General features: G+C 56.2%; 2 protein-coding genes across 4 annotated transcripts in view; one reads left to right on the top strand and one right to left on the bottom strand.

Annotated features, from left to right (window-relative positions):
* Nucleotides 1–1,587: 1,587 nt before the first annotated feature.
* On the top strand, nt 1,588–4,266 carry LOC122219727 (steroid 21-hydroxylase). 2 transcript variants are annotated; one of them, XM_042938341.1, is made up of 10 exons: nt 1,588–1,872; nt 1,957–2,046; nt 2,150–2,304; nt 2,394–2,489; nt 2,605–2,706; nt 2,805–2,891; nt 3,047–3,247; nt 3,459–3,637; nt 3,715–3,818; nt 3,909–4,266. In XM_042938341.1, exons 1-10 carry the CDS (start codon nt 1,674–1,676, stop codon nt 4,172–4,174), a joined length of 1,479 nt encoding a protein of 492 aa, XP_042794275.1. In that variant the 5' UTR covers nt 1,588–1,673; the 3' UTR covers nt 4,175–4,266. The 2 variants fall into 2 exon arrangements, with proteins under 2 accessions (XP_042794275.1, XP_042794276.1); XM_042938342.1 differs by having other exon boundaries at nt 1,781–1,872; nt 2,127–2,304.
* Nucleotides 4,267–4,392: 126 nt separating this feature from the next.
* Nucleotides 4,393–21,769, bottom strand: part of TNXB (tenascin XB) — a 58,328-nt gene continuing 40,951 nt past the window's right edge. The window contains exons 22-43 of one of the 2 annotated variants that reach the window (XM_042938332.1): nt 20,145–20,441; nt 18,030–18,359; nt 17,286–17,636; nt 14,919–15,251; nt 13,067–13,390; nt 12,322–12,672; nt 11,439–11,726; nt 10,776–11,051; nt 9,245–9,532; nt 8,122–8,445; nt 7,486–7,821; nt 7,074–7,196; nt 6,812–6,955; nt 6,552–6,671; nt 6,305–6,448; nt 6,077–6,207; nt 5,812–5,944; nt 5,564–5,715; nt 5,367–5,463; nt 5,115–5,276; nt 4,872–5,035; nt 4,393–4,497 (exon numbers count right to left, since the gene is read on the bottom strand). In XM_042938332.1, the coding sequence (XP_042794266.1) occupies nt 4,393–4,497; nt 4,872–5,035; nt 5,115–5,276; nt 5,367–5,463; nt 5,564–5,715; nt 5,812–5,944; nt 6,077–6,207; nt 6,305–6,448; nt 6,552–6,671; nt 6,812–6,955; nt 7,074–7,196; nt 7,486–7,821; nt 8,122–8,445; nt 9,245–9,532; nt 10,776–11,051; nt 11,439–11,726; nt 12,322–12,672; nt 13,067–13,390; nt 14,919–15,251; nt 17,286–17,636; nt 18,030–18,359; nt 20,145–20,441 (4,973 nt within the window). Of the gene's footprint in view, nt 4,498–4,871; nt 5,036–5,114; nt 5,277–5,366; nt 5,464–5,563; nt 5,716–5,811; nt 5,945–6,076; nt 6,208–6,304; nt 6,449–6,551; nt 6,672–6,811; nt 6,956–7,073; nt 7,197–7,485; nt 7,822–8,121; nt 8,446–9,244; nt 9,533–10,775; nt 11,052–11,438; nt 11,727–12,321; nt 12,673–13,066; nt 13,391–14,918; nt 15,252–17,285; nt 17,637–18,029; nt 18,381–20,144; nt 20,442–21,769 lie in introns of both variants that reach the window. The other variant, XM_042938333.1, reaches the window with a different exon arrangement.

Consider the following 21,769-nt stretch of genomic DNA (forward strand, 5'->3'; position numbering starts at 1 on the left):
TCCGGCCTTCCTTAGGATTTCAGAGGCTTCCTAGGGCTCATCTCCATGGCCCTGTACTTGCCCATCAGATCTTTCTTCCCAAACTAGTCAGCATGGGTGGCATAAACCCACTTATGAGAGCCAGGGATTCAGCTGCAGTTGTGGCAAGATGCAGCCTGGGTCCAGGAGGTCGACTAGGAGGAAGGGAGCAGCTATTACTGCCTGCCCAACCCTAGGAATCCCACCCCTGCCTTCTGCCTCCCGGTCCTGCGCATGGGTCCAGGCTGAGCCTGAGCCTCTTCCACCAGGACTTCCTGCAGTTACCTCTTTAAGCTGGTGGGTGGCACAGCCAGTGTCTCTACTCAGGGTCTCCAGCCACATAGCCTGTGCTCTGAGTAAAGCTCGAGGGGAGAAGGTCTAATGAGTCCTGGGTGCTGGGATCAGTTTACAGAGCCAGGGATGGGGAGTTGTGGATGGTCTGGGCCTTAGGTCACCTCCCACCCCCCAGGCAGCCCTGACGTCTCGGCACTGTCACCCCTTCGATATGCTCTCTCCCCCAAGCCCCTCCTTTGAGCTCCTCAACTGCCTCCTCACTCAAAGAAAGTGGTTCCTGATTGCTCTGCCAGGTCCCCACCCCCTATGGCAACAGCTTCCAGGAGAGGGCTGGACCCATGATCCCAGCTGTGGCTATCTGGTTCCTTCCTGGGGACTTTGGCATCTATGGGGGGCACGTTCAGTCATACCGGGAACCCTCCCTCGCCCTGGGGCTGGACCTATAACCTGTGGCCTCTGACCTTGAAGGCAGCCCCATTCTGCCTGTACCTGGGGTCACACGCAGCTGGACCACAGAGAGAGACCAGAGGGTGGGCGGCAGACAAGGAGGAGGGAGGAGCGACAAGTGAGGAGCTGGCCCCTCTCTTCAGCTTTTCCTTCCCCTGTCCCTGTCCTTCCAAGGCCAGTGAGGTCCCCTCTCCTGCTCTTCATTCAGTTCTCTGAGATACCACTGTGTTTGGAGAATAATTCTTATTTTTGGCTCAAGCCAGCTCTAGTTGGTCTCTTTTCCTTGCGACCAAAGAGTATATCAAGTACATAGCAAGAGCTCCAAATTGGGAGACCACATAATTCTTCATCTTCTTCAACTTTTGAGGCTGAAATACGGCACAGTGAATAATTACACTGGGACGACCCAGGCAAAGCAGGCCGCGTGGCCACCCCATCTGTAAGTTAAAAACACGCAGACCACTTTCAACTCATTTTGTTCCTCAGGCGATCCTGGACAGCATATAGGTAGGGACGGCCATTGTCTCCCCGAGACAAAGTCCGTGGCAGTAACGTGGTCCAGGGTGGGGTCGTGGTGGGCTCAGGCCAGACGAGAGGGCTCAGGCCAGAGAGTGACTACGTGTTTCTGCCTGGTTGACCTGCAGCCAGAAAACTGATTCCAGCTGTGGGAGAAAAGGTCAGGGTTGCATTTCCCTTCCTTTCTTCTTGATGGATGAGAAGCTTGCTCTTTAAAATGTGGACTCTCCAAGGCCAGGTGGACTGGTGTCTTGCCAAGACTGTGTGGGTGGGACAGTGGGCAGGGACCTGAGGGAAGGAGACCAAGGAGGCCCCAGAAGAGCCCGAGCAGCGAGGTGGATGAAGGGCCTCAAAAGCTATAAGTGGCCGCGCCAGGGCCTGTGCCTGGGTCTCTGGCCATGCTACTCCTTGGGCTGCTACTGCTGACCGCACTGGCCGGCACCCGCCTGCTGTGGAACAAGTGGAAGTACAGGAGCCTCCACCTCCCACCTCTTGCCCCCGGCTTCCTACACCTGCTGCAGCCCGACCTTCCCATCTATCTGCTTGGTCTGACTCAGAAACTGGGCCCTGTCTATAGGCTCCGCCTCGGGCTGCAAGGTGAGTCTGCTTCCTCCCTGGCCCCACCACGGTGGGGAGGTAGGGGCCTCTCCCTGCTGACATCTTGCTTTGGCTGTCCCCCAGATGTGGTGGTGCTGAACTCTAAGAGGACCATTGAGGAGGCCATGATCAGGAGATGGGTGGACTTTGCTGGCAGACCCCAGATGCCCTCCTGTAAGCATCGGGGCATTTCTTGAGGGAAGTACCAGGCTGGGGGAGGCAGGAAAGGTCAGGCCTGTGGCTTCCTTGGTCAGTTCGACCCCTCCCCTACTCGCAGATAAGCTGGTATCTCAGCCCTACCAGGACCTCTCACTAGGGGACTATTCCCTGCTCTGGAAGGCTCACAAGAAACTCACCCGCTCGGCCCTGCTGCTGGGCATCCGCAACTCCATGGAGCCACTGGTGGAGCAGCTGACCCAGGAGTTCTGTGAGGTGAGGCTGGACTCCCACACGCACCCCGGGTCAGCTTCACTTCTCCCTGCAGCTCCGTGGCCCGTTTAGTTCCCGCTCCTTCTCCACAGCGCATGAGAGCCCAGGCCGGCACCCCTGTGGCCATCCAGAAGGAGTTCTCTTTCCTCACCTGCAGCATCATCTGTTGCCTCACCTTTGGAGACAAGGTAAAGGCTCTCTTGCTCTCACCTATGTGCCTGGGCCCTTCCTTAGCCCCTCCCTGGTCCTCTCTGGTCCTGAACTGAAAGGATTGCCCCCGCCCCCCCCTTTTTTTTTTGGCAGGAGGACACCTTAGTACATGCCTTTCATGACTGTGTCCAAGATTTGATGAAAAGCTGGGAGCACTGGTCCATCCAAGTTTTGGACATAGTTCCCTTTCTCAGGGTGAGGAGGTGGAGCCCAGACTCCCTGGGTCCTGGGAGGAAGGGGTGGGAGAGCAGGCTTCCTTGCCAGCAGCTCCACTCTCTTGCTCCCTGCCCCAGTTCTTCCCCAACCCGGGCCTCCGGAGGCTGAAGCAGGCCTTGGAGAACAGGGACCGCATTGTAGAGAAGCAGCTGAAGCAGCACAAGGTGGGAACGCTGTGTGGACCCGGCTGCCCCCTAGCCCGCAGCCAGGGATACCACTGCCCCAGAGCGAGGCGTCCCACCAGTCCTGGACCCATTGCCCCCCTGAGACTCCTCTCCCCAAGCCAGGCACTCAGGCTGGTTTGCCTTCCCCCCCACAGGACAGCATGGTGGCAGGCCAGTGGAGGGACATGACCGACTACATGCTCCAAGGGATGGGGAAGCCAAGAGCGGAAAAGGGCCATGGACAGCTCCTTGAAGGACACGTGCATATGTCTGTGGTGGACCTTTTCATTGGTGGCACTGAGACCACGGCGACCACCCTCTCCTGGGCTGTGGCGTTCTTGCTTCACCACCCTGAGGTGCACCCTGGGGGCAGCCTGGCCGGGGCCACAGGAACTCAGCCCCCGGGGCGCCCACGCAGACTCTGTTCACCCAGGGGGCGGTTTCTCCTAGCTGGCAGGAAGGTTCCGCTGGGTTGCTGAAGCGGCCGGAGCCTGGGAGGCTGGGCGGCTATGGGTCAGCTAGCACAAGGTTCTGGCCCCAGACACCAGGCTTGCTCCCATTTCCCAGATTCAGCAGCGACTGCAGGAGGAGCTGGACTGTGAACTGGGCCCTGGGGCTTCAGGCTCCCGACTCCCGCTCAAAGACCCTGCACGGTTGCCCTTGCTCACCGCCACCATCGCTGAAGTGCTGCGCCTGCGGCCTGTTGTGCCCCTGGCCCTGCCTCACCGCACCACGCGGCATAGCAGGTGACTTCCGAGAGCTGAGGATGCATGGGATGGAAAGGGGGAATCGTGGCGGGTCTCTAATTCCACCCTCTCCTCAGCATCTTAGGCTACGACATCCCTGAGGGCACGGTTGTCATCCCCAACCTGCAAGGCGCCCACTTGGACGACACAGTCTGGGAGCAGCCACATGAGTTCCGGCCGGGTGTGTGGCAGGGAGGTCACCCATGGCGTGGGGGTGGCAGAGGCTAGTCCCGGCGGCTACCGAACCCTGGGTCTGTCTTTCTGCCCACAGATCGTTTCCTGGTCCCAGGCACCAGACCGAGAGTGCTGGCCTTTGGCTGCGGAGCGCGAGTGTGCCTGGGCGAGCCGCTGGCACGCCTTGAGCTCTTTGTGGTGCTGGCACGGCTGCTCCACGCCTTCACGCTGCTGCCCCCCACGGGCCCGCTGCCCTCTCTGCGACCCAGGTCCCACTGTGGCATCAATCTCACAATGCAGCCTTTCCAGGTGCGGCTGCAGCCCCGGGGAGCAGTGGCCCTGGGGCTGAGCCAGCACCAGTGACAGGGCAGGATGCACGCCGGACACATGCCTCAGTTTCTCCTTTTATTACTCCCGTACAAACCCCTTCCCTCCCCCCCTGTAAACATGGTGCTGTGAGATCGCTGACGGAGAAGGCTCCCTCCGGTGGCTGGAGAGTGAAGGTGGCCCCTGGCTCTTCTCTCAGCGCGACCCCTCAGTGCTCGGCAGTCATACTGGGGCGCCGGAGAGGTGAGCAGTGGTCAGCCTTCCCGGGCCGCTGGGGGCCGGTAGCTTCTTGGTCTCAGCTTCATTTCCGTGAAGGGTACAGAGAACTCAAAGCCTTTCCAGTAGTACCAGCTCACCCCCTGGGCGAGGAGTTGTTGAGACGGAGTCAAAGGCAGACATCCCATTGGCTGCCACCACCCCCTTCTCCCCCCCCCCCCCCCCCCCCCCGCCCCTCCGGGGAGATGGTTCCCAGAAGTCAATCGCCCTTCCTCTCCCCCACCCGCTTCAATGATCCTCAACCGCAAAGACTGAGGCTTAATCTGGGCTGGCCCTTCACACCCAATAAAGCGTGCTCATTTCCCCCTTCAGATAACTTGGTGAGATTGGCATCATTCTTCCATTTCACAGATGAGGGCCCTGAGGCGCCAAGCGGCTCGGTAACTTGTCCTGCCACACCCCAGCAGGTTGGGCCCCAACCCACTCCCCGCTCTGGGCTGCCTCCCAGGCCCCTCACCTGGTGGTCCACTGTGCTCCCATAGAGCCCGTTGAGGTTGGCATAGTGGCAGTTCCTGTACCACCAGGCGCCGCGGTACGAGACGGCGCAGGAGATGAGCAAGTTGTTGGGGTCTCGATCACGGGCAGAAAAGACACTGCCGCTGTGGTAGCTCATGGAGTCCCCTGCACAGGTGTAGAAGGAGCAGTGAGGGCCTCCCCTCCCCCTGCCCCACCTTCCGCGGCCCCCAGGCCCACGCCTCACCTGCTGTGCCATGGTAGCCCTCCAGATGGAGGCGGTAGTACTCGGGAGCAGAGTCTACTCGGAAAGAGTCGTACTGCGCAAACACAGCCTCGTCCCCAGCCCGCAGGTCCACGCGCATGGAGTAGTCGCCGGCTTTTGTCAGGCTGTGCAGGGCCTCGTTGCCTGGGGGTAGGGAGAGTGCTCTCATCAGGGTTCTGGTGCCCACAGGGCCTCCACCCCTTCCCCGGTCCCCAATCCCTGTGAGGCACTGACCCAGCCAGAACTCCCCAGAGATGTTCCCAAAGCCATGGGCATAGTCCTCCCAGTCCCTCCAGAAGTCGGTCTGTCCGTCCATGCGGCGCTGGAACACCTGGGAAGCAGGGAAGCAGGTGGAGGCACCGTCAGCCGAAGGCTCCTGACTCAGCAGCCCCCGCCCCGTGCAGAGCCTCAGGGGCCCGTCTGCCACCCACCAGCCAGCCGCCCCCGTCGGTCTCCATGTCACAAAACACATTCAGGGGCCGCTCGCGGTTGCCATTGAGGAAGATGGTGGTGGCCCTTGAGGTGCTGGCTCCGTTCTGCATCTCTTCCCCACAGTCCCGAGGGAAGGGAATCCGGAGTCCACCTGAGAAGAGGAGAATGAGGGGCCGAGTCCTCTTCCCAAACCCTAGACCCCTGCTGCCTGCTCAGCCCCTGACCTTAGGTCCCAGTGCCCAAATACCGGTGGTGAAGGAGGTGGACACAGGCGGTGTGAGGCTCTCGCCCCACATAGCTCGGAGCCACACGCTGTACGGGGTGGAGGGAAAGAGGCCCAGGAGCTGGTGAGAGGTGACCCCTCCTGGGAGCAGGATCTCCTGTGGGACACACAGGGAGCAGGTCAGGGGAGAGGGAGGTGGAGCCCCACTGGGAGAAGCAGAGGAGGGGGCAGTACCTCCTGGAGGGGGGCCCGGGAGGGGAGTCGGCCAGTGAGGGGCGGGTGGGGGCACCTGGGTCTGTCCACCAGGGGTGTTGAAACTGAGCAGGTAGCTAGTCGGCGGGACTTGGGGCTCAGTCCAAGTGAGCAGGGCCGTGCGGGGGGTCACTTCCTTGGCCTCCAAGTCTTGGGGGGCCTCCAACCCTGGGAGGGGAAGGTGGGAACAGAAGATGGAGACAAGGCCCATCCTAGCTCCCCTGGACCTTCCCTCCCCCTGTCGCGCACACCTCACAGGCCGTACCTGTGGTGAAGGTGATGCTGGCCGGGGAGGTGAAGTTGGGGCCCCGAAGACCCCGTACCGTCGCCGTGTAGTTGGTGTGGAGCACAAGGCCACCCAGAGGGTAGTCCACAGCACTGCCAGGGGTTGAGCCCTGCAGTGGGGGGGCTGGGAGTGGGGGTGAGCATCAGCATCTGTCCCCTTCGTGCCCTGCCAGAGACCCTCTCCCCACCCTCAGCGAGTCTTCTCCAGAGGCCTCAGCCTCGCTCACCCCCTGGGGCTGTGACACGGACGTCATATGTGTCCACAGGGGTCTGGGGGGGCTGCCAGTGCAGCAGAGCGGATCCCTCCGTCAAGTTCAGCGCACGAAGCTGGGTGGGGCCGTCAGGAACTGGGAGAAGGGAGGGGGCTCAGAGCTGTCCCCTGCTCCTCTCCCCACCCCTCACCTTCCCAAGCCCTGCTGGCCTCACCCCCTTTTCCCTCCCCCTTCATTCTCCCCCTACCTCCCGCCCGGGTCCCAGTCCATCCTACCTGTGGTGAGGAAGCCTGTGAGTGGCTCGCTCTCCTCAAAGCCACGGACGGAGACCACCGTCACCTCGTAGTGAGAGCCTGGGATCAGCCCCTTGAGTTTCTGGGTCCGGGCTCGGCCATCCACCTGCACGCTCTGTGGCTCCCCTGCAAACATGTCGGGCTTGGGAGTTTGCCCAGGGAATCAAGGAAGGGCTGCAGGGTTGTTAGAGTGCAGGGAGCAGGAGAAATGAGGGCAGGTGAGGACATGGCAAAAGGGTGTCACCTCCGTCTGCCAGCTGGTAGGAAACTTTGAAACTGTCCACTCTGGATGGTGGAGGCGTCCAGCTGACCAGGGCCGAAGTTTCCCTGATTTCGCTGAATTGAAGGTCACGGGGGCTTTCCAGAACTGAGGGGGGGGTGGGTGCCAAGGAGTGGCGGTGAGGGCACGGGGCAGGGGGCCTCTGGCCCCAGGATCCGCACCCCTTCTTCCAAGGCCCCAGTGGCTCCAGACTTGCTCACCACCACCCCTTTCCTCTCGATCTAGAAGAGGAAGTCTCTGTAGATTCCTCCAAGCCTTCCACCACTCACTGACCTTCCCTCTGGCTGAGGCACTAGGTCCCACCCTACAAAGTACAAAGACCCCCCACCCCACACTTTGGGGCAGCACGCGAACGTGCCCAACGTGGGGGCCTTACCTGGGCTGAGGGTGCGGGCCGTGCCCTGGATGCTGTCGGCCTTGTGGGGCCCACGCAGCCCATACAACGTAAGGGTGTATAGGGTCCCTGGACGCAGGTCCCGTAGCACCGCTGAGCGCCGTGTCCCTGGTACCATCAGCTCCCTCTGCAGCAGGGGACGCAGGTGGGGCTCCAGAGTGCTTGGTGATGGGACCCCAAAGCGGAGCAGGAAGGAGTCAAAGGCCCCAGATGGGGCCTCCCAGTTGAGCCGCAGCGAACTGGTGGTCACATCAGTCACCGACAGCTGGGACAGGCGGGGCCCTGGCTCCCCTGGGGTCTGGCCGGCAGGAGCAGACCCTGCACAGAGTGGGTGGGAGACAGAAGCACACCACCTCGGTGGCCTGGGGCAGGTCTCTTCTACCACCCCACCACGGCCTCCCACTCCCCATCTGCGAAATGGAGCTAATGCGGGGCTGGCACTGACAGGTGGGACCCACAGTGAGCACGCGTGTATAGAGCCAAGGACTGCTAGTGCACGCCTTCCTCCCTCTATAGTACCCTGCTTACGTGTCACCACCTCTGGGCACGCCCTTTAGCCCTTTCAGTCCCAGACTAGAGGTGGGGAGGCCTAGATACAGGGCCCTCAACCTCCAGTACCTGTGGTGCCCTCAGCTGAGATGGGCCCCAGGCGCTTCCCTTCATGGAGGCCATAGAGGAAGAACCTGTAGGAGGTGCTGGGCTCCAGGCCCGACACTAGGACCTTGTTCTGGTTGCCATCCACGAGCAAGGCCTGGGGCTGCCCATCCGTGTCCTGATACTGGACCACGAAGGAGTCAAAGGGGCCCTGAGCCACACTCCACGAGAGGTGCAGGGAGTCTGGGGTTATGTCGCTCACTGCCAGTGTCCTTAGCTGGGGCCCTTCAGGGTGCTCGGGGGCCTCTGTGGCTGGGCGCCAGGGGGCTGGCGTGTCCTCTTCTGGGGCTGTGTGGAAGAAGGCGAGGGGAGATGCTGAGCAGGGGTGACTGAGGCTCTTCTGGCATCTTCCTTCTCTTGACTCTGTCATTTCCCTGCCACCCCTGGGCCTCTCTGAGTCAGCACTGTGGCCCCATTACCCTCTGTTGGCTCCCTTGCTGTGTCTGAATCAGGGGCTTGCTTCCCCTTTTCTACCTTTGTGTCTTCTTATGCCTCAAGATATCTGCACAGCCTGCTCCCTCCCCACCCTCCCTGGGTGCCTAGGCTGATGGTCTGCGGTGGGAATAGCTGCTCACTCCCCGAGCTCGGGGCACATGGTCCTCCTGAGAAAAGCTGAGGAAGGAGCTGGCTGGTGAGCCAGAAAGGCAAATCACGCCCTCCAGGTTGGGCCCAAGTGCCCCGTCCCGCTGACCTGAGCTGGGTGTTAGTAACTCCCGAGGAGGAGCCTGCTCCATCATGGCAGCCACTTCTACGGGTTGCTATGCCCCTTGCCTACTTTCTGTTCCAGTTATTTTCCATTTGACAAAAAGTGCTCCTGACTCACCCACAGGAGGGGTCTGCCCCTATCTGGCAAGGCCACCCTGTGGGGAGGAAAGAGCTGCCTCAATAGAGTGATGGGGCACAGCTGGCGGCGCTGAGCAGGGTGGGGGCCTGGACGCTGGGGACCGCTGCCAGGGCCTTTCCTCACGCCTGCCCTGGTTCCAGCTTTTGATGGGCTCCTTGGTTACCATCAGAGCTGGCCCCACTGCATTTCCGTTCCTCCAGAACCCTTGGCAGGCCTCCTTATGCCCCAGGTCCTCCTGCTCACCTGTCACTCCCAGGACGGAGATGGGGCCCAGGCGCTGTCCTCCGTGGATCCCATAGAGCAGAAACTTGTATTTCCTGCCAGGCTCCAGGCCCTCTATGGTGACTTCCCGCTGGTCTTCGGCCACAGGCACTGCCCGGGGCTGCCCAGCTGTGTCCCTGTACTGGACCACAAAGGAATCAAAGAGGCCCTGGGCCACTGTCCATGAGAGGCGCAGGGAGTCTGGGGTCTCATCTGTCACTGTCAGCTCCCCCAGGCGGGGCGGGCGCTGCTGCTCCTTCTGCAGGGGAGCTGTGGAGAGTGGGAGGAGAAACTCTTGGTCAAGAGCTGCCTTTACCCCAGCCCTGGAAACTTCGGGGGCACATGAGGGTCTAGGAAAGGGTCCCTGCAGTGTGGCTGCAGTCTGCCCAAAGGAAGGAGAGCGAGCAGCTTGATCTCTCCTCTGGAGGCCACTGAGCAAACTCCTTCCTGCGCCCACTCCCTCCTCGGCGTGATCAGGGTGCTGTAAATGCATAAAAGATCACCTTGTGAGGTAGGGTGCCTGGGGGTGTAGAGAAGGGCCTCAGTTTCCCCCTGGCTCCTAACCCCTTCAGCAGGGATGTGGCTGGAGCTGACAAAGGCTCCCAGAGGGTATCTGGGTTGTCAGGGAGACACCCCTAAATACTAAGGGCTGGGCTGGGCTGGGCAGCCAGAGCTTGGCCAGGACGTCCCCCTCTCTTGCAAGCAGCCTGGGCCGTCCTTCTACCCACTTCCCCAGCCCTGCACTAACACCACTGGGCCAGGGCAGCCGGGTGGGGCAACACTGGGAGAACAAAGGGCAGAGCAGAACACAGAAGAGACCTGCCCAGGTGGGGATGGGTATTGGATGACGGGGTCAGAGGAGAAGACTGTAGTCACTCCCCATAGTGAGGGTTTGGGGAAGAGAATTATGCAGTCTGATTGTCCCAGGCCCCAAGTGACCATGTGCCCCATCCCTGTCTGGCCAGGGTGACTCATGGTCCTGGGAGTGGGGTAAGGGTCAGTGACCCACCTCCACCCTTCCTCAGGGGGCTGAGTAATGGGCACAATGACAGCAGATTTTTTCCATAGTCTTTTTGCAGCCAAATCCTTCCATATTTTCCACTTCTTGCTTCCGTTGGGACACAGGGAGGAGGATGTGATCATTTATTAAGTGCCAATAGGTATTATTATTCATAAGTATTATGCAGGTGCAGAAACTCAGGTTCAAGGGAAAGAAGTGGCTTGCCAATGACCACAAAGCTGGCAGTTGGAATTTGAACACAGGTCTGCTTGGCTCCAAAGACTGGATTTTCTTTATTACATCAGCGGTCGGTGAATGAAGGAAATAATGCATATAAAATACTCAGAATAGTGTCTAGCATGTGACAGGGACTCAGTAAATGTTTGCTTTTGGTGTTATAAAGGCTGAAGGCAGGAGAATTAAACTGCATGGAGAGGCAGGGGTTCGGGGCAGCTCTGGGGGCTTGGATAGGAGGCAGCTCTAGAAAAGGTGGGGTACAGGGCTGGGACTCACCTGTGGTGCCATCAGCAGAGATGGGGCCCAGCCGCTTCCTACCGGCCAGCCCATAGAGCAGGAACTTGTATTTCCTACTGGGCTCCAGGCCAGGGATGGTGACCTCGCGCTGGTCTGAGGCCACAGGCACCACCTGGGGCTGCCCGTCCCTGTCCTTGTACTGGACCACGAAGGAGTCAAATTCACCCTCAGGGACTGTCCATGAGAGGCTCACAGAGTCCGGGGTCAGGTCTGTCACTGTCAGCTCCCCCAGGCGGGGAGGTTTTGTGTCTGGGGCTGGAAAAGAGAGAGAGGTGTATGGGAGAGTGACAGAAATGGTGACAGAGCAGACAGAGCTTCCTCAGGGTGCTAGGGCTGTGGGAGCTGGTTCCAGGAGCTAGAGGGAATGGCTAGGCCACATGTTAGGAAGTGGGGCGGCAGAGGAGTAGGAATAAAAGATGAGCCGAGGAAGAAAGCAGTGTCCCTCGGGATGTAGGAAAAGTAGGGAGAAGGATGAGAATGAAGGCTAAGCGGGGAGCCCTGGACCTGGATTTCACTGGACTCAGTAAATAAATAGGTCTGGAGCGCGGAGCACGGAAACAAGGAACTCTAACGGTCGCCACAAGGGGGCGAAGGACACTGGGAAGGCTCCAGTGCTGAAGGTGGCCTCCAGCCTTCACTTACGGGTCTTTGCATCTGCAGCTATCGGGCCATGCCGCTTCTCATCCTGGAGTCCAAAGAGTAGGAACTTGTACTTCCGGCCGGGGGCCAGACCCGGAATGGTGATCTCACGCAGGTGTCCACCCACAGGCACTGCCTGGGGCCGCCCCTGCACATCCTTGTACTGGACCAGGAAGGAGTCGAAGACGCCCTGGGCCACGGTCCATGAGAGGTGCACTGTGTCAGAGGTCACGGCTACCACGGCCAGCTCCCCTAGGCGGGGTGCCACAGGGGGCTCTGTGGGCTGGGAGGCTGGAACAGAGCAGAGGAGGCTGAGGGGTCACTGGCGGGACCCTTCAAAAGAGAGAGAGGGACTGCCTTGCTCAGGCTATGAAATGAATGTTTTATAGCGGGTACTTCTAGAGTGCTTAATGTGTCCCAGGCATTGCTATTAGCAGCTCACAGAGTAGCCTCACACAACGTGGGTGCCAATATCATTATCATGCCAATTTTGTGTGGCTCTGCAGCACAGAGGAGTTAAGAAATGTTTGTGAATTCACACAATTAATACGTTCAGAGTGGGATTCAAACCCAGAGACCCTGGTTCTGCAGCCACATTCTGAGTCACTAAAACACGCAGCCAGGGAGCTTGAGGAAGCCATACAGGAAAAACTAAGCAAGTCTGAGGTTCCCTATCAGGGAACTTAGAGGTAAAACTTATAAGGCACAGGGTACATGCCTACTGACTCTAAACACAGTCTCTATCATCCTCATTCAATGAAAGCATGAGGCAGGATCACCAGCACCATATGAGGAAAGAGAGGGGCCTAAAGGACCATTTGTGAGGCGTGCTGATCTCTAAAGGGAGAAATCAAGAGAGCAAAGAAAGGCCCCAGCTCTCACTCACCAGTCACACCCACGGTGGACACGGGGCCCCAGCGCTGCCCCCTGTGCAGGCCATACAGGTGCATCTTGTACTTGCGCCCCGGCTCCAGGCCCCCGACGGTGACCTCACTCTCCTCACCCCCGACACGCACCACCTGGGGCCGCCCGTCCCTGTCCTTGTACTGGACAGTGAAGGAGTCGAACTGGCCCTGGGGGACGGTCCATGAGAGGCTCAGCGAGTCTGGGGACGATCCTGTCACTGTCAGCTCCCCCAGCAGGGGCTCCTCGGGGGACTCTGGGGCCTCCGTGCTGGGCTCTGTGGGGCTGGGGGTCTCCTCCACCTCAGCAGAGGTTGGGGTCTCTTCCTCTGCAGCTGAAAAGGAGACACACAGAAAGGATGAGGCAGGATCCCCAGGATATGTCCTTGGATCTCAGGAGAATGGAGAGCTGTGACCATGTCTGGGAGCCCCAAATTCAGTTCAGAGAAGCCCATGCTTGGGGCTGGCTGGGCTTGCTCAGCTGACATCTCAAAAACATGCTTGGGGGCTTCCAGGGTCAGCAGTGGGGAACTCTGAACAGACACCAGCATAGCTCATGGAGGCCCTTCTCTGCCCGGGAGGACCCCTTGGTCCCCAAGGGGAGGCACAAAGGGCACCATGGCTCAGCCTCCAGCTAAGGAACTTCCTGCACCCCACTCACCCATCACCCGAGAGAGGTGACCCCCCTCCCTGGCTGACCCCACCCTGGGGCTTCCACCGTCCACTCACCCGTCACCCCAAAGGCAGAGACGGGGCCCGTGCGCTGGCCACCGTGGAAGCCATACAGGTTCATCTTGTACTTGTGGTCTGGCTCCAGGCCTGAGATGGTGACCTGGTCCTCATTCCCTGGCACCCTCACCGCCTTGGGCTGCCCATCCCCGTTCTTGTACTGGACCAGGAAGTGGTCAAACTGGCCCTCGGGGACAGTCCAGGAGAGGTGCAGGGAGTCGGGGGTGGCGTCTGTCACTGCCAGCTGCCCCAGCCGTGGCTTCGTGGGAGGCTCAAGGGCCATGGTGGACGGGGCTTGGGTGGTCATGGCTTCATATTCTGGAGCTGCACAGAGACACACAGGGACAGGTGAGGACAGGCAGGCAGGTCAGAGTATAAGCAGGTGTATTACAAACATAAGATAATGAGGAACACAGCATCGCTGGCCACAGTGGCTCTAACTCATCTACTCTTCCCAGTCCCTCAATGTTGGCCTTCTCTGCCCCTTACCCTCATCTCGCCCTGCCCTCACCCACCCCTACCCACACCCCGCCACCTCTCCCAGTTTTTCCTGCACCCACCTCCCTTGCACACTGTGCCCTGGGCCTCCCTCCACTGGGGTCTCCTTGGCACCTCACTCCCTTTAGCTCATGTTGAGTGCTCCCAAACAGCTCAGAACCCCCTTCCTCAACTGGAAGCCTGGAATCTTCCTGGATCTGTTCCTGTCCCCAGCTGCCATGAGACTCAACAGTGTGCAACTCACTCTCAAGTTCCTCCTGGGTCTCCTCACTCCCCACACCTGCAGCCCCACCAGCCTGGCTTGCCTCACCTGCACTCCCCCAACACCGTTGCCTCTCACCTGAATCTCCACGTCCCTACTGGGCTCCCTGCCTCCCTGTCCCACCCGTTCCTCACAGGGGGCCAGGATGAGCCTTTCAGTGCACATTTGATGGTGTCAGCCTTAGCTTAACTATGCAACAACACTCTCTATCCTCGGGAGAAATCCCTGGCTTCTGAGCTGTCCCTACAGCCCACCCCTACTCAAGACTCTCTCCCCAACTCAGAGGATCTCACACAAAACCCTCTTGGTCTCTCTCATGGGCCACTAGTTTCCAGTCCTTGGCACCAGTTGTGACGTGGATCTGACTCCAACACTGTCACCAAGCTAACTTCTGCCCAACTTCGTTCTCAGCTGTCCCGTGGACACCCGCAGGCAGGCTGGCTTAGGCATGCTCCCCAGTCTGGCCTGGCCCTGGGGCTTCCTGTCATACAAATATCCCCTGTTACCTGACTGCTGGCTCACAGCCTGTCTCCCTGTGCTTGGGAGCCCCATCACCATAAGAACTTGTCTCTCTGCCATGATCAGGCTTACCCCAGGGAACTCCCACAGTGCTTGGCTCAGGGCATCCAGTCTTGTTGGCCCTTGGGAATCCTAAGTCTGGTAATACCCCAACCATGGGGCCCGGAGGTGCTTCCATCAGCATGCTGCATCCTGAACACCCTCTGTCTCCCCCTCCCCCCAGCCGCCAGTGAACTACAGAGAGGCTGAGCCTCTGGGAGAAATCAGGGATGCAAGTACAATTCTGTCCAAAAAATTCTAGGAAAGCATCCAATTGCTTTGTTGTGAGTGAGGAGTTTTGCTACTCAAAGTGTGGTCCTGCGACCAGCAGCATCCTCATCACATTAGAATGAGAATCTCTGGCCCCAGCCCAAACCTGCGCCATCTGAGCGTGCCCTTTACCAAGATCCTCGGGCCATCTGATGTGCAGAAGAAGATGTGTTGTGTCGAGTATTTGTTTTCATGCAGGTGGTAATAATGGGAAAGTGTTGTAGGGCCTTCTTCCCCACCAGCCCAGCTCTCACCCTCACTCACCAGTCACGCCCACAGTGGACACGGGGCCCCAGCGCTGCCCCCTGTGCAGACCATACAGGTGCATCTTGTACTTGCGCCCCGGCTCCAGGCCCCCGACGGTGACCTCACTCTCCTCACCCCCGACACGCACCACCTGGGGCCGCCCGTCCCTGTCCTTGTACTGGACAGTGAAGGAGTCGAAGTGGCCCTGGGGGACGGTCCATGAGAGGCTCAGCGAGTCTGGGGACGATCCTGTCACTGTCAGCTCCCCCAGCAGGGGCTCCTCGGGGGACTCTGGGGCCTCCGTGCTGGGCTCTGTGGGGCTGGGTGTCTCCTCCACAACCTCCTGGGGGGCTGAGAGAAGACAGGGGAATGGGGCTTAGTTGTCAGCTTCTCTGCTGCTGATGCCAATTAGGACAACAAAATGCATCCAGTGATAACTCCTCCAGCCGTGGAGTAGAGGCTGGAGAGCCTTTGGATTAGCCAGCTAGTAACTCGTTGATGGAGAGTGCTGAGAAGGGCTCCCAATTCCCGTCACACACGGACTGGCAGGCACCATAAACATTCAGAAGGTCATTCAGACATGTGCCAGGAGCCAAAATAATTCTCATTTACTTTGACCCAATAATCCCATTTCTGGGCAGCGATCCTAAGAAAATTATGAAAAAGCAGGAAAAAGTTGTGTCATGGGGGTCCATTACGGGATTATTCATAACAACAAGATGTGTCAGGTACCCAAATGGCCCACAGATGATTAACTTTGTTGTGGCGCTTTTACCATGAAGCATCAAATAACCATTAAAATGATGATTAATTCAGGTTGTGCAGCCGCAAAATAATGCTCACGATATAACCGATGTACAAAAACAAAGGATGAGCCAAGAATCTTATGACCACTCTGTAATGTGAAAACATGCGCTGTATGGGAAATGCAGAGAGAGGACGTGTTATTGATATTGTTATTAATGGCAATTATTGGGTCAAAAGGTGTTCTCATGAGAGAGTTTTTTCCCTATTTTTCCCTATTCCATACCAACATATTCTATAATGTTGATATTATTTCACCAGAATAATGTAGACTTAGAAAGAAACCCTGGACTATAAAAATTCATCATCGGATAGTGGGTGTGGGGGGTGGGCCGTGGGTCCCTTACACTGTCCTCCTTACTTTGTGTATGCTTGTGATTTTCTGTGACAGAGGGCAACAAAATTGACCAGTGGATCAAAAGTAACACATTCCTTTAGGGCGGGAGCTGTTATCATGTCCACTTTCTGATCATTCCCGTTCTCCCCGTCCTGCTACACTCCTAAGAAGGCACATAGAGAAAGAGGCCTATCCCCAGGAGTCAGAGAGGCTGTGTGAAATCGCTCCTTTGTCTGGAGTATGTTCAGGAGAGGATAGTGAACCTCCCAGAGCCGCTCACTGGGTGTCATAAAGGTGGTGAGCCCTACGCCCACGGAGAGGCCTTCACACGACGGCCTCTGGCGCAGGCAGATGATCTCTGTGAAGGGCTCTCACCAAGCATCAGCATTGGGCTAACACTGATTTAGAAAAGCCACCCTGACTGCCCTTTTAGAATTTAATTCACCTTGTGATTTGCCCCCCTAGTTTCTTACATTAGAAATAACTTTTTCAAAATTAGGAATGAAAGAAGTGTGAGAGTGATGGGGAAGAGACGGAAAGAGCACAAGGAAGGAGAAGATATTATGTTTAAAGGAAATATTCTCTGACTATAAAAGAAATACTCATTATTTAACAAAATTGGGCAACACAGAATAGAATAAAGCAAGAAAAGGGCTGGAACATTCTATCCTGCCCCACAAAACATGCATCTTGTGAGACGTGTTTCTTTCCAGTTTTCTTGCCATGCCATGTTATTTTCCAGTGGCTGTGATTAGCATCCTTACAAAACCTGGGGGCTCCTTTTTCAATGTAATATTATCAAGTAACTGTCTTATGTCAAAACATTTCAGTGATGGCATAAAAGCTCATCTTCTAGATGTTGCCTAATTACTTAATTGTCCCAATGTGATTGGATGCTGTCGTGTTTCTTTCTTTCTTGTGTGTGTGTGCATGCTTGCGTGTGTGCATGTGCAAATGCACCTGTACACGCATGTGTGTACGCGTGCTTGGCCTGTGCCTGACACACTTCTTAGCAGCCCAGGGGCTGACCATCAGAAGGAGGTCATGCTGGTGTGTACGATGAAGCTTCATGTCAGCAAATGCCACGCTACTAACCACAGGCCACAGACCATGGAGGAAAGGCATGAATGGGGGCCAAGGCCTGGATCCTTAAGGACTAGCAAAAGAGCAGAAGACTCATCCAGGTTACTGATGAGAAAAGGTAGCTCTCCCTGAAAACCTCTGATCCCTGCCCCATCACTCACCGGTCAGGCCCACAGTGGACACGGGGCCCCAGCGCTGCCCCCTGTGCAGGCCATACAGGTGCATCTTGTACTTGCGCCCCGGCTCCAGGCCCCCGACGGTGACCTCACTCTCCTCACCCCCGACACGCACCACCTGGGGCCGCCCGTCCCTGTCCTTGTACTGGACAGTGAAGGAGTCGAAGTGGCCCTGGGGGACGGTCCATGAGAGGCTCAGCGAGTCTGGGGACGATCCTGTCACTGTCAGCTCCCCCAGCAGGGGCTCCTCGGGGGACTCTGGGGCCTCCGTGCTAGGCTCTGTGGGGCTGGGGGTCTCCTCCACCTCAGCAGAGGTTGGGGTCTCTTCCTCTGCAGCTGAAAAGGAGACACACAGAGAGGATGAGGCAGGATCCCCAAGAGATGTCCTTGGATCTTAGGAGAATGGAGAGCTGTGACCATGTCTGGGGGCCCCAAATTCAGTTCAGAGAAGCCCATGCTTGGGGCTGGCTGGGCTTGCTCAGCTGACATCTCAAAAACATGCTTGGGGGCTTCCAGGGTCAGCAGTGGGGAACTCTGAACAGACACCAGCATAGCTCATGGAGGCCCTTCTCTGCCCGGGAGGACCCCTTGGTCCCCAAGGGGAGGCACAAAGGGCACCATGGCTCAGCCTCCAGCTAAGGGACCTCCTGCACCCCACTCACCCATCACCCGAGAGAGGTGACCCTCTCCCTGGCTGACCCCACCCTGGGGCTTCCACCGTCCACTCACCCGTCACCCCAAAGGCAGAGACGGGGCCCGTGCGCTGGCCACCGTGGAAGCCATACAGGTTCATCTTGTACTTGTGGTCTGGCTCCAGGCCTGAGATGGTGACCTGGTCCTCATTCCCTGGCACCCTCACCGCCTTGGGCTGCCCATCCCCGTTCTTGTACTGGACCAGGAAGTGGTCAAACTGGCCCTCGGGGACAGTCCAGGAGAGGTGCAGGGAGTCGGGGGTGGCGTCTGTCACTGCCAGCTGCCCCAGCCGTGGCTTGATGGGAGGCTTGGGAGTCATGGTGGGTGAGTCTGTTGGCGCTGGCATTTCTTGGTCCTTTCCTGGGGCTGGATCAGGAGATAAAGAGACTGTGTGGAAATACCTTGTGGGTTCCCTTCTCATAAAATATATTGGATTTCTCCCAGGCACACCAAGGCCCTGTAGCCTAGATGCTATCTCCCCAGATTTAAGACATCATTTCCCTGGTTTGAATGTACAGTAACCAACAGACAGAGCATACTCTTGTGGTGACACCATGGTGGTAGGCTGGGACTGCCATGATACTCAACACGTGCATGCATTGAACCCTTGGGAGCTGCAGAGCAAATCTGTGCATAGGGACAGAACTAAGGCTTTATAATACCACCAAGCATAGCAGATAAGTCACATCAGAAGGTACATCTACTCAGGTTTGGAAATTCTACTTTGTGAGTATTTTCCTTTAATACCTCCTTTGATTTAGAAGGCTTCTGAGCATTTTAATTTTTTTTAACATTGATTCATTTTTGAGAGAGAGAGAGAGACAGAGCATGAGTGGGGGAGGGGCAGAGAGAGAGAGGGAGACACAGAATCCGAAGCAGGCTCCAGGCTCTGAGCTGTCAGCACAGAGCCTGACACGGGGCTTGAACCCATGGACCGAGAGATCATGACCTCAGCTGAAGCCGGATGCTTAATTGACTGAGCCACCCAGGTGCCCCTACTGAGCATTTTTAGAGATGAATTTAGATTTCACAGTTGAGGCCAAAGAGATGAGACCACATGTGATCATCTTTGCAATTGGGTTGTTTTGGACCTTGTATTAGCTCTCTCAGTAATTTATAGTACAGATGACCCATCACGCCTTCAGATTTTTCGTCTTTTCTGTTCTGCATAGGGTTTCATTCTTCCTCTTTTTAAAATTTTTTTTTTTAATGTTTATTTATTTTTGAGAGAGAGAGAGAGACAGAGACAGAGACAGAGCACGAGCAGGGGAGGAGCAGAGAGAGAGGGAGACACAGAATCTGAAACAGGCTCCAGGCTCTGAGCTATCAGCACAGAGCCCGACGCAGGGCTCGAACTCAAAAACTATGAGATCATGACCTGAGCCAAAGCTGGACGCTCAACTGACTGAGCCACCCAGGTGCCCCTTCATTCTTCCTTAATCGTTGAATTGCAAAAGCATCTTGTTTCCTATCTGTTCTGTTTGGAACCTGGGTCTTAAGCATTGAAGGGTAATAGCTCCAAAGGACCTTAACAAAAGCAACGCACAGCCCTGTTAGTGAGTAATGAAGGAAGCGAAGTGCCTTGTGAAGTTGCACATTTGACTAATACTCACCATTGAAGTAATAGCATCCATGCTGGCAGGATTCTCATAATTATGAGAGTTCATTCTAAGAATTTTCAGAGACTAATTTTCTTCCTCTTCTTTCATTACAGATGAAGAAAAGGAGGCACTGAGACATTCAGTGACTCTCTTGGGATCACACAGCTCAAATAGGCTGAGGCTTCAAACCCAGGTCTGCCTGAGTCTATGTTATTTCCCTGATGTCTTGCCTCTTCAAGGACCAAAAAGCCTGTACGTAGGGGTGCCTGGCTGGCTCAGTCAGTAGAGTGAGCAGCTTGTGATCGTGGGGCTATGAGTTTGAGTCACATGTTGAGTATAGAGTTCACTTAAAAAAAAAAAAAGCCTGTGTGTAAAGGCTGAGATGTTTGGGTAACACCAAAGACTTGGAGTAGAGACACTAGCAGAACCACTCTCAGGAGCTTGGGAGGCTCGGTCTCAGGGACAGTGGGACAAAAATACCTGAATACTAACAGTGAAAGAGAAACTGAGTCCAGCTAGGGCAGGGCCCAGTGTCCTGTTGCACACTCACCAGTTAAGCCGACAGTGGAGACGGGGCCCACACGCTGGCCACCATGGAAGCCATACAGGTTCATCTTGTACTTGTGGTCTGGCTCCAGGCCTGAGATGGTGACCTGGTCCTCATTCCCTGGCACCCTCACTGCCTTGGGCTGCCCATCCCCGTTCTTGTACTGGACCAGGAAGTGGTCAAACTGGCCCTCGGGGACAGTCCAGGAGAGGTGCAGGGAGTCGGGGGTGGCGTCCGTCACTGCTAGCTCTCCCAAGTGTGGCTTCAGAAGGGTGTTGGCAGGGGGCTCCCCTTCAGGATCTGGGAATAGATGCAAACAGAAGCTTTCCTATTGCTAGAAGAAGTAGTTGAGGCCTCGGCTCTCCTGGATTCAGACCAGAAGGTGGGCCAGCTCTGTAAGCCTAACTTGAGACCCATTTCTGCTTATCATCAAACTTCTTGTGGTCTCCTTATGGTCTGTCAAACTTGGTAGGCAGCCTCTTAGCTCAGGGCCTTTGTAGTGACTATCCCCTTTGCATGAATGTTCTGACCCCAGATGCTTGCGCGGTTCATGTCCACACTTCCTTTAACTCTTTGTTCAAATGTCACCTCTTCAGGGACAATCCTGATCACCCTATATAAAATTCCAATTCTCCCAATTGCAATGTATCTTCCCGTTTTTGGACCTGATCCCAGCAACAAATTGCAAAACAACACTTATGAGACAATCAGGAAACTAACACTACCTACATACATAATGATATTAACGAATGTTCATTTTTAAAGAAAAAATAATAGTGTGGCTATTTTTAGTCTTTAAGCATTTTTTTAAATTTTAGTCTTTAAAAAAATTTTTAATGTTTATTTATTTTTGAGAGAGAGAGATAGAGCATGAGCAGGGGAGGGGCAGAGAGAGAGGGAAACACAGAATCCAAAGCAGGCTCCAGGCTCTGAGATGTCAGCATAGAGCCTGACACGGGGCTCAAACCCACAGACTGCGAGATCATGAGCTGAGCTGAGGTTGGAGGCTCAACCAACTGAACCATCCAGGTGCCTCTATTTTTAGTCTTTTTGAAAAGAGTAATACACTTAAATATGAAGCAATGAAGTATAGAGTGTCTGGGATGAGCTTACAACAGTATATCCATACACTGGAATACTATTTGGACAAAAGGAATGATGTACACCTACAGGTTACAACATGGAACCTCAAAAACACGTTCAGTGAAAGAGGCCGGACACAGAAGAACACATATTGGGTGATACCACGTGTGTAAGTTCAGAAAAGGCAAATCTACAGAGATAGAAAGTAAATTAATGGTGGCCTGGAACTGCACATCTGCACACCAGTTTTCTTCATGGGCCGATGGAAAGTTCTAAAATTAGATAGGGCTGATGGTTGCACAACTCTGTAAATATACTAGAAATCATGAAACTGTATACTTAAAACAGGCGAATTTTATGACATGTAAATTATATCTCAATTAAGCTGTTAATAAAGAACATATTCTGGTGGGAGGAGGGCAGAAAGAGAGTGGGATGAGCCAGGCTGGCCAGGAGGTAACATTAGGATGGCAATGGACACATAGGATTTCGTTTGCTATTTTTTTCTCTTTTGTGTGTAAATTCGAGTTGTGTATAGTAAATAT

This window comes from Panthera leo, chromosome B2 (genome assembly GCF_018350215.1).
Source record: "Panthera leo isolate Ple1 chromosome B2, P.leo_Ple1_pat1.1, whole genome shotgun sequence".
Classification (NCBI taxonomy): domain Eukaryota; kingdom Metazoa; phylum Chordata; class Mammalia; order Carnivora; family Felidae; genus Panthera; species Panthera leo.